Source organism: Procambarus clarkii, chromosome 32, assembly GCF_040958095.1.
Source record: "Procambarus clarkii isolate CNS0578487 chromosome 32, FALCON_Pclarkii_2.0, whole genome shotgun sequence".
In the NCBI taxonomy this organism is placed as follows: Eukaryota; Metazoa; Arthropoda; class Malacostraca; order Decapoda; family Cambaridae; genus Procambarus; species Procambarus clarkii.
Genome location: NC_091181.1, coordinates 28250172 through 28260904, shown reverse-complemented (window position 1 = coordinate 28260904; position 10733 = coordinate 28250172). Strand labels below are relative to the sequence as shown.

Here is a 10733-nt window from a genome sequence, read left to right as displayed (position 1 = left end):
GGTGTGTGGGCTGGGTGTGAGGTGTGTGGGCTGGGTGTCAGGTGTGTGGGCTGGGTGTGAGGTGTGTGGGCTGGGTGTCAGGTGTGTGGGCTGGGTGTGAGGTGTGTGGGCTGGGTGTCAGGTGTGTGGGCTGGGTGTCAGGTGTGTGGGCTGGGAGTCACTTCTGTTATATATACACCACTCTTAAGTTCACTTAATTTTTAATACTGACACTAATCAATATTTTACTAAAGGTTTTATGGTTCATTATTAAAGAACATCTTTTGTCTGGTCAATTCACTGTGTATTGTATATGTCGTGATCATGTCTCTCACGTTTCTTCTCCTATATAGCGACTTGAGGGACGGTTCATGCATTCTTTCATTTAAAATCTATATTGTTAACTCTACGGCTATTAATATATTATATGTTTCTGAACTTTCTTCAGCTTAGCTTGATTTTTACAAGCTGTGGATTTCATGCTGGCGCTGCATTTTGCAGGTGTGGTCTAACGTATGTTGCAGGCTAGGTCTAAAATTACACCTTATTGCATTTGTGGCAGACATCATGTTGGCTTAAAAACGGAAGTTTGATCTTTCGCTTCGTTTGTTTGTCTGTCTGGCCTCCTTCCATCCCTCACCCGTCTTCACTACTCTACACTCACTCCAGTTGAACTCAAACACTCACCAGTTACACCATTCCAGCAGTTGGTCCAAGATTTGCTGGGACCATCTACCGTCTTCCGCAGTGTTCACCCTCAACATATTTTTCGTATCATTAGAAGTTACTAATGAGCAGGAGTTTGTTGGAGATAATTCACGTGTCAGGAGCAGGAAGTGTTGTACCGTAACGTCTCCGCTGCTGGTAACGTCTTCCTAGTCTCGTTAATCTTCACTTCGTTATTATTTCTTGGTCTGTTACTTGGGTACTTGACTGTGCACTGCGGGGCCGTGTTCCGGCACTGCGGGGCCGTGTTCCGGCACTGTGGGGGGCCGTGTTCCGGCACTGTGGGGGGCCGTGTTCCGGCACTGTGGGGGGCCGTGTTCCGGCACTGTGGGGGGCCGTGTTCCGGCACTGTGGGGGGCCGTGTTCCGGCGCTGTGGGGGGCCGTGTTCCGGCGCTGTGGGGGGCCGTGTTCCGGCACTGTGGGGGCCGTGTTCCGGCACTGTGGGGGCCGTGTTCCGGCACTGCGGGGGCCGTGTTCCGGCACTGCGGGGGCCGTGTTCCGGCACTGCGGGGGCCGTGTTCCGGCACTGCGGGGGCCGTGTTCCGGCACTGCGGGGGCCGTGTTCCGGCACTGCGGGGGCCGTGTTCCGGCACTGCGGGGGCCGTGTTCCGGCACTGCGGGGGCCGTGTTCCGGCACTGCGGGGGCCGTGTTCCGGCACTGCGGGGGCCGTGTTCCGGCACTGCGGGGGCCGTGTTCCGGCACTGCGGGGGCCGTGTTCCGGCACTGCGGGGGCCGTGTTCCGGCACTGCGGGGGCCGTGTTCCGGCACTGCGGGGGCCGTGTTCCGGCACTGCGGGGGCCGTGTTCCGGCACTGCGGGGGCCGTGTTCCGGCACTGTGTTCCGTATGCTTGTGAAGCTCCTGAGAATATAGTTAGGCTCCTATATATATCCTATCTTCCTCCCTTTTCGTATATTTGTATAAAAAATATTTAGCCGTCTTCCAAATTTCTGGTAGTTCCCCCATTTCCACTGACCTCTTTAAAACTCAATGTAAATGGCCAGCCCGTGTTCACTGCAAGCCATTTACAGTGATCAGGTAGTAAATGGGCATCAGTTCTGTGTCTTACTGTAACCGCTGTCAGATGTAATTATCTGGTGTCATATGGCTATTGTCATGGCTGGCAGCGGCGGCCATTACTTCCTTATGTCGTATGTGGGGGTAATATGTCTTCCATTGTCTCAAATGGTTCAGTAACTTACTGATCAGTTCAGGCAGGTCAGCCTTCCCTTCGGGCAGGTCAGCCTTCCCCTCAGGCAGGTCAGCCTTCCCCACAGGCAGGTCAGCCTTCCCCTCAGGCAGGTCAGCCTTCCCCTCAGGCAGGTCAGCCTTCCCCTCAGGCAGGTCAGCCTTCCCTTCCCTTTCTCACCTGACCAAGACATGTTTAAAGGTCGTTTGTGAGGTTCCTCACACATTTCCTCATCGTTTTCTGTAAATGTTGTTCTGTATCCGGAGCCGGTCGGCCGAGCGGACAGCACGCTGGATTTGTGATCCTTTGGTCCTGGGTTCGATCCCAGGCGCCGGCGAGAAATAATGGGAAGAATTTCTTTCACCCTATGCCCCTGTTACCTAGCAGTAAAATAGGTACCTGGGAGTTAGTCAGCTGTCACGGGCTGCTTCCTGGGGGTGGAGGCCTGGTCGAGGACCGGGCCGCGGGGACACTAAAAAGCCCCGAAATCATCTCAAGATAACCCCTCAAGATAACTCAAGATATCCTTGGCTTAGTTTGTTTCCTCTTGTGGTTGCTACCCAGCCCGTGCCATGTACGTAAGCTCAGCCCGTGCCATGTACGTAAGCTCAGCCCGTGCCATGTACGTAAGCTCAACCCGTGAACGTACGTAAGGTCATCCCGTGCACGCAGCAGGAGAGCCACAGCGCGTAATGGGCCGTGAGAAGCGACACCGGACCAATCCAAGAATCATTATGATAAAAATTGTCAACAAAAAACTAGTTGAAATCAATTCAAAAACCTCTGAGATGGGCAGCTGATGGCCCCAGACACAGAGGTGATCAGAGGGAGGAAAAGCGTCATAATCTAGGCATTAAGGACGTCAACTTGAGCGCCTATTGTCGCACCTTGGTCACTCTGTCACTCAACACCGGGATTGTGTCGTCCACTCGAGTCAACCAGGCAGCCACTCTCCCAGTCATCCATTTGCCAGTCAACCGATCAGATTACCAGCCATTGGCAGCATCCAGTTGGACAGTGAGCCAAGCAGTCGGTCAAAGGGACGTACTCGGCCAGTCAGAAGTCCAGTCAGACAGCCATTCTGACTGGCTATCCTGGTATTGTTCATAATGACCTGAGGCTATCGAAAACACGCACTGCTATCATCCATTCCGATACGAGAGGTAACATTGATATCTTCACGACTGGAGCTGCCTAGTTAGTTGGCTGATTGGATGGCTGACTGCCTGGTTTCATGGCTTGCTGACTGACTTGACTGACTTGACTGACTTGACTGACTTGACTGACTTGACTGACTTGACTGACTTGACTGACTTGACTGACTTGACTGACTTGACTGACTTGACTGACTTGACTGACTTGACTGACTGGATGGCAGCTGTGTAAGCGCAGGATTGAATCCCTCTCAATTATAATTATAAAGGAATGAATAGAACTGAACTCCTCGTCAGAAGGATTAGCTGAGGGCCGCGGAGGACACGACAGTGAGTTGAGTGACAGCGGCGTGACAGGACGTGGGACACCGTGCCCAAACATTGGGCCCCAAACATTGGCCTCCAAACATTGGGCCCCAAACATTGGCCTCCAAACATTGGGCCCCAAACATTGGCCTCCAAACATTGGGCCCCAAACATTGGGCCCCAAACATTGGGCCCCAAACATTGGGCCCCAAACACTGGGCTCCAAACACTGGGCCCCAAACACTGGGCTCCAAACACTGGGCCCCAAACCGTGACTTCAACACCAACTCGTCCTCACCAAACATTCTTTGAGTTATGTTTTGCCCCCCCCCCCCCTTAAGCAAAACAAATATATTAGTGTCTTTGCGGCTCTTGGACCAAACAAACAAACAAACACTTGGAGAGCCGTGAAGAGGATCAGGGCTTGATTAGGGTTATATTTGGGGGGATTACGGATACTTATAATAGTGGCGTTATGCAAGTTGTTGTTGTTTGTGAAGTAGCGAAGTGTCTCGTTAAGTGTCAGGTGTTGATGACCAACTTGAAGTGTACTTACAAAACACACACACACACACACACACACACACACTCCTGTTGATTGACGGTTGAGAGGCGGGACCAAAGAGCCAGAGCTCAACCCCCGCAAACACAACTAGGTGAGTACAACTAGGTGAGTACACACACACACACATATACACACACTTTTGGATTGTCAGAAAGCCTTTGATACAGTACCACACAGGAGGCTAGTGAAAAAGCTGGAGATGCAGGATGGAGTGAAAGGGAAGGTACTCCATTGGATACAGGAGTACCTACGCAACAGGAGACAACGAGTCAGTGTGAGGGGTGAGGTCTCAGATTGGCGAGACGTTACAAGTGGAGTCCCGCAGGGGTCAGTCCTTGGACCTATACTGTTTCTGATGTATGTATATGATTTCCCAGAGGGTATAGACTCCTTTCTCTCACTGTTTGCTGATGATGCAAAAATTATGAGGAGGATTAAGACGGAGGAAGATAGTGGGAGGCTACAAGATGACCTAGACAGACTAAATGAATGGTCCAACAAATGGCTACCAAAGTTCAACCGAGTAAATGTAAGGAAATGAAACTAGGGAGTGGAAACAGGAGGCCAGACACAGGATACCGAATGGGAGATGAAGTACTTCGTGAAACAGACAGAGAGAAAGATCTAGGAGTTGATATCACACCAAACCTGTTTCCTGAAGCCCACATAAAAAGAATTACATCAGCGGCATACGCGAGCTAACATCAGAACTGCCTTCAGGAACCTGTGTAAGGAATCATTCAGAATCTTGTATACCACATATGTAAGACCAATCCTGGAGTATGCGGCCCCAGCATGGACCCCGTACCTTGTCAAGCACAAGACGAAGCTGGACAAAGTTCAAAGGTATGTCACTAGACTAGTCCCAGAACTAAGATACATGAGTTACGAGGAAAGGCTGCGGGAAATGCACCTTACGACACTGGAAGACAGAAGAGTAAGGGGAGACATGATCACTAACTACAAAAATCTCAGAGGAATTGACGGGGTAGATAAGGATAAACTGTTTAACACGGGTGGTAAGCGAACAAGGGGACACAGGGGGAGACTTGAGTACCCAAATGAGCCACAGGGACGTTAAAAAGAACTTTTTTCAGTGTCAGAGTAGTTAACAGATGGAATGCATTAGGCAGTGATGTGGTGGAGGCTGACTCCATACACAGTTCCAAGTGTAGATATGATAGAGCCCAGTAGGCTCAGGAACCTGTACATTAGTTGATTAACCGTTGAGAGGCGGGACCAAAGAGCCAGAGCTCAACCCCCGCAATCACAACTAGGTAAGTACAAGTAGGTAAGTACACACACACACACACACACACACACACACACACACACACACACACACACACACACACACACACACACAGCATGCGCAATCATTTTTAATGTGTAACAAAGGGAGAATTGTCCAACTGTGATACAAGTTTACAAGAAAGGAGATAGAGAAAAGGCCCTTAACTACAGACCAGTGTCACTGGCGAACTTCCCCCCCTCCCCCCCTCCCTCCCCCCTGCAAAATACTCGTAATAATAATTATTTTGGGAAGCGTAAATTATGCCTGACGAACCTATTAGAGTTCGAAATAAAGTAAGGACAATAAGGCAGGACAGAGCAGGTTTGGTAGACGCCGTGTTTTTGGATTCTAAAAAACCCTTGGATACAGTGTCTCGCAAGAGATTACTGCTAACAGTTCGAAAGGTTGGCGGGAGTAAGTGGAAAAACCCTAACATGGGGTAAGAAATCAAGATAAATGAGGGGGGGGATGACATTCGACAAGCCGGCGGCTTCCTGTCCTCATCGAGGCCACTAGTGTTAGTGGCTCTCAGATTAAAAAATTACCTAACCGACAGGAGACAGAGAGTAGAGGTGAGTGATGAGAACTTGTACAGGAGAAGAATAACCATACCAGCAGAGTACCTCAAGGATCGGTGCTGGGACCCATACAATTTCTTATTTATGTAAATGACCTGTTTGTAGGAGTTGAGTTTTTTATGCCAATGTCTTCAGACGTTGCAAAACTAATGAGAAAAATTGAGACAGATGAGGATTGTAAGATTCTCTAAAATGACTTAAACTACCTGTACACTTGGTCCGAGAAATGAGTACTAGATTTTAACACCAACATATGAAAGGTGATGGAAATGAAAGCATTTGACAAGAGACCAAAGGGACAATACACGATAAAAGGAAACTTTCCTCCCTGCTACAACTAGAGAAAATTCCCGCCAAACACACACCGAAACTACGACGTTGGTACAACGTTCGAACAAGTTTTAACACCTAACCAATTATAACAACCAATATAGCAAGTTGTAACAACGTTCTAATACGTCATAAACACGTTAAGCGAAGATGTAACAACATTATTACAAGTTGTAACAAGCGGAAAATAGAGACAGTTTCGGTTTGTGTTTCCAGGGTTAAAGACCTGGGAGTGGACATGACACCAAACCTAACTCCAGAGACTCCTATAACCAGCCTCGTCAACACCAAACTCTACACTAGCAAAAGTCAGAACATCATTCAGGCCCTAAATAACGAGGCATTTTGATAGCTGTTCACCACTTGTTGTTAAATGTTGTTAAAGATTCGCTACCTGGAACAAAGTTCCAAGTAGCACGGGCTATGGTGAGCCCGCAGTGGAGTTATATTCACCACTTACGTGAGACCAGTGTTAGAGTATGCCGCCCCATCGTGAAGCCCCCATCTTAAAAACACTTTAACGAAACTCGAAACTCATTCTGTGAGTGAACTTACCGCCACTGTGACAGTATGGGCCAGCGTTACTCATGTTGTAAACTGGTAACTCACTCTTGGTAGCGTAGATGGTAGGGGGCGTACCTCGGTGTAAACTGAATATTCGCAGTTTCATGAGTGTTTGAAAGGAAGTGCTTGAGCTATGTCCAGCACCTTGTTCTCTGATTATTTCGGTATTTCTGGCCAGGATGTCTTTGAGACGGTCGGCCGAGCGGACAGCACGCTGGACTTGTGATCCTGTGGTCCTGGGTTCGATCCCAGGCGCCGGCGAGAAACATTGGGCAGAGTTTCTTTCACCCTATGCCCCTGTTACCTAGCAGTAAAATAGGTACCTGGGTGTTAGTCAGCTGTCACGGGCTGCTTCCTGGGGGTGGAGGCCTGGTCGAGGACCGGGCCGCGGGGACACTAAAAAGCCCCGAAATTATCTCAAGATAACCTCAAGAATAGATGGTTTGGTTGTGTGAAGACATCTTTGATTAAGCCTTTTTATATGTGCAACACTGGGTGAAGCTGCAGGAGCATAAGGTGAAGCTGCAGGAACATAAGGTGAAGCTGCAGGAACATAAGGTGAAGCTGCAGCAGAAACATAAGGTGAAGCTGCAGGAACATAAGGTGAAGCTGCAGGAACATAAGGTGAAGCTGCAGGAGCATAAGGTGAAGCTGCAGGAACATAAGGTGAAGCTGCAGGAACATAAGGTGAAGCTGCAGGAACATAAGGTGAAGCTGCAGGAACATAAGGTGAAGCTGCAGGAACATAAGGTGAAGCTGCAGGAACATAAGGTGAAGCTGCAGGAACATAAGGTGAAGCTGCAGCAGCAACACAAGGTGAAGCTGCAGCAGCAACACAAGGTGAAGCTGCAGGAACATAAGGTGAAGCTGCAGGAACATAAGGTGAAGCTGCAGCAGCAACACAAGGTGAAGCTGCAGGAACATAAGTTGAAGCTGCAGGAACATAAGGTGAAGCTGCAGCAGCAACACAAGGTGAAGCTGCAGCAGCAACACAAGGTGAAGCTGCAGGAACATAAGGTGAAGCTGCAGGAACATAAGGTGAAGCTGCAGGAACATAAGGTGAAGCTGCAGGAACATAAGGTGAAGCTGCAGGAACATAAGGTGAAGCTGCAGCAGAAACATAAGGTGAAGCTGCAGGAACATAAGGTGAAGCTGCAGGAACATAAGGTGAAGCTGCAGCAGCAACACAAGGTGAAGCTGCAGCAGCAACACAAGGTGAAGCTGCAGCAGCAACACAAGGTGAAGCTGCAGCAGCAACACAAGGTGAAGCTGCAGGAACATAAGGTGAAGCTGCAGGAACATAAGGTGAAGCTGCAGCAGCAACACAAGGTGAAGCTGCAGCAGCAACACAAGGTGAAGCTGCAGCAGCAACACAAGGTGAAGCTGCAGCAGCAACATAAGGTGAAGCTGCAGGAACATAAGGTGAAGCTGCAGGAACATAAGGTGAAGCTGCAGCAGCAACACAAGGTGAAGCTGCAGGAACATAAGGTGAAGCTGCAGGAACATAAGGTGAAGCTGCAGCAGCAACACAAGGTGAAGCTGCAGCAGCAACACAAGGTGAAGCTGCAGCAGCAACACAAGGTGAAGCTGCAGGAACACAAGGTGAAGCTGCAGGAACATAAGGTGAAGCTGCAGGAACATAAGGTGAAGCTGCAGGAACATAAGGTGAAGCTGCAGGAACATAAGGTGAAGCTGCAGGAACATAAGGTGAAGCTGCAGCAACACAAGGTGAAGCTGCAGCAACACAAGGTGAAGCTGCAGCAACACAAGGTGAAGCTGCAGCAACACAAGGTGAAGCTGCAGCAACACAAGGTGAAGCTGCAGCAACACAAGGTGAAGCTGCAGCAACACAAGGTGAAGCTGCAGCAGCAACACAAGGTGAAGCTGCAGCAGCAACACAAGGTGAAGCTGCAGCAGCAACACAAGGTGAAGCTGCAGCAGCAACACAAGGTGAAGCTGCAGGAACATAAGGTGAAGCTGCAGGAACATAAGGTGAAGCTGCAGCAGCAACACAAGGTGAAGCTGCAGGAACATAAGGTGAAGCTGCAGGAGCACAAGGTGAAGCTGCAGGAGCACAAGGTGAAGCTGCAGGAGCACAAGGTGAAGCTGCAGGAACATAAGGTGAAGCTGCAGGAACATAAGGTGAAGCTGCAGGAACATAAGGTGAAGCTGCAGGAACATAAGGTGAAGCTGCAGGAACATAAGGTGAAGCTGCAGGAACATAAGGTGAAGCTGCAGGAACATAAGGTGAAGCTGCAGGAACATAAGGTGAAGCTGCAGCAGCAACACACGGTGAAGCTGCAGGAACATAAGGTGAAGCTGCAGGAACATAAGGTGAAGCTGCAGCAGCAACACAAGGTGAAGCTGCAGGAACATAAGGTGAAGCTGCAGGAACATAAGGTGAAGCTGCAGGAACATAAGGTGAAGCTGCAGCAGCAACATAAGGTGAAGCTGCAACAGCAACATAAGGTGAAGCTGCAACAGCAACATAAGGTGAAGCTGCAGGAGCACAAGGTGAAGCTGCAACAGCAACATAAGATGAAGCTGCAGGAGCACAAGGTGAAGCTGCAACAGCAACATAAGGTGAAGCTGCAGGAACATAAGGTGAAGCTGCAGGAACACAAGGTGAAGCTGCAACAGCAACATAAGGTGAAGCTGCAGGAACACAAGGTGAAGCTGCAGCAGCAACATAAGGTGAAGCTGCAGCAGCAACACTGGCTGAAGCTGCAGCAACAACACTGGCTGAAGCTGCAGCAACAACACTGGCTGAAGCTGCAGCAACAACACAAGGTGAAGCTGCAGCAACAACACAAGGTGAAGCTGCAGCAACAACACAAGGTGAAGCTGCAGCAACAACACAAGGTGAAGCTGCAGCAACAACACAAGGTGAAGCTGCAGCAACAACACAAGGTGAAGCTGCAGCAACAACACAAGGTGAAGCTGCAGCAACAACACAAGGTGAAGCTGCAGCAACAACACAAGGTGAAGCTGCAGCAGCAACACAAGGTGAAGCAGCAGCAGCAGCAACACAAGGTGAAGCAGCAGCAGCAGCAACACAAGGTGAAGCAGCAGCAGCAACACAATGTGAAGCAGCAGCAGCAGCACTAGGTGAAGCAGCAGCAGCAGCACTAGGTGAAGCAGCAGCAACACAAGGTGAAGCAGCAACAGCAACACTAGGTGAAGCAGCAACAGCAACACTAGGTGAAGCAGCAACAGCAACACTAGGTGAAGCAGCAACAGCAACACAAGGTGAAGCAGCAGCAGCAACACTAGGTGAAGCAGCAGCAACACTAGGTGAAGCAGCAGCAGCAACACAAGGTGAAGCAGCAACAGCAACACTAGGTGAAGCAGCAACAGCAACACTAGGTGAAGCAGCAACAGCAACACTAGGTGAAGCAGCAACAGCAACACTAGGTGAAGCAGCAACAGCAACACAAGGTGAAGCAGCAGCAACAGCAACACAAGGTGAAGCAGCAACAGCAACACTAGGTGAAGCAGCAACAGCAACACAAGGTGAAGCTGCAACAGCAACACAAGGTGAAGCTGCAACAGCAACACAAGGTGAAGCTGCAACAGCAACACAAGGTGAAGCAGCAACAGCAACACAAGGTGAAGCAGCAACAGCAACACAAGGTGAAGCAGCAGCAGCAACACAAGGTGAAGCAGCAGCAGCAACACAAGGTGAAGCAGCAACAGCAACACAAGGTGAAGCAGCAACAGCAACACAAGGTGAAGCAGCAGCAGCAACACAAGGTAAACAAAAACACACCCGAGTGTATCCGCAGAAAACACGTGGTTACCGTCGTTGCTCCTGGAGAGAAAAAAAAACAGGGAACACCATAATAAACTAGATGTGTTGTTCGTCCTGGGGCGAGACTTTGTGAAGCCAGGGATGCCAGACACCCCTGGAGCGGTGCAGCTTAACCCTGTGTTTTACTGCTCATCAAACACGTCACAATCACTGTTACCACGTGCTAAGCCGGGGCAAGATAACGGGGCTTACAATTACACAAGACAACAACAAAAAAAATTTGCTCAATCGTACGGA

General features: G+C 49.6%; 3 protein-coding genes across 4 annotated transcripts in view; 2 read left to right on the top strand and 1 right to left on the bottom strand.

The window, feature by feature from the left end:
* LOC138370495 (uncharacterized) overlaps nt 1-2087 on the bottom strand; it is a 19657-nt gene extending 17570 nt beyond the window's left edge. Inside the window, exons 1-2 of the mRNA XM_069334868.1 lie at nt 2075-2087; nt 825-1518 (exon numbers count right to left, since the gene is read on the bottom strand). Of these exons, the coding sequence (XP_069190969.1) occupies nt 825-1518; nt 2075-2087 (707 nt within the window). The remainder of the gene's footprint in view (nt 1-824; nt 1519-2074) is intronic.
* The window catches only part of LOC123750198 (homeobox protein OTX2), a 223601-nt gene that overhangs the window by 53876 nt on the left and 158992 nt on the right, over nt 1-10733 (top strand). The gene's annotated exons all lie outside the window — the stretch shown is intronic.
* LOC123748388 (golgin subfamily A member 6-like protein 25) overlaps nt 5474-10733 on the top strand; it is a 33408-nt gene continuing 28148 nt past the window's right edge. Inside the window, exons 1-3 of the mRNA XM_069334866.1 lie at nt 5474-5617; nt 7187-7924; nt 9056-9523. Coding sequence (XP_069190967.1) covers nt 5474-5617; nt 7187-7924; nt 9056-9523 — 1350 coding nt within the window. The remainder of the gene's footprint in view (nt 5618-7186; nt 7925-9055; nt 9524-10733) is intronic.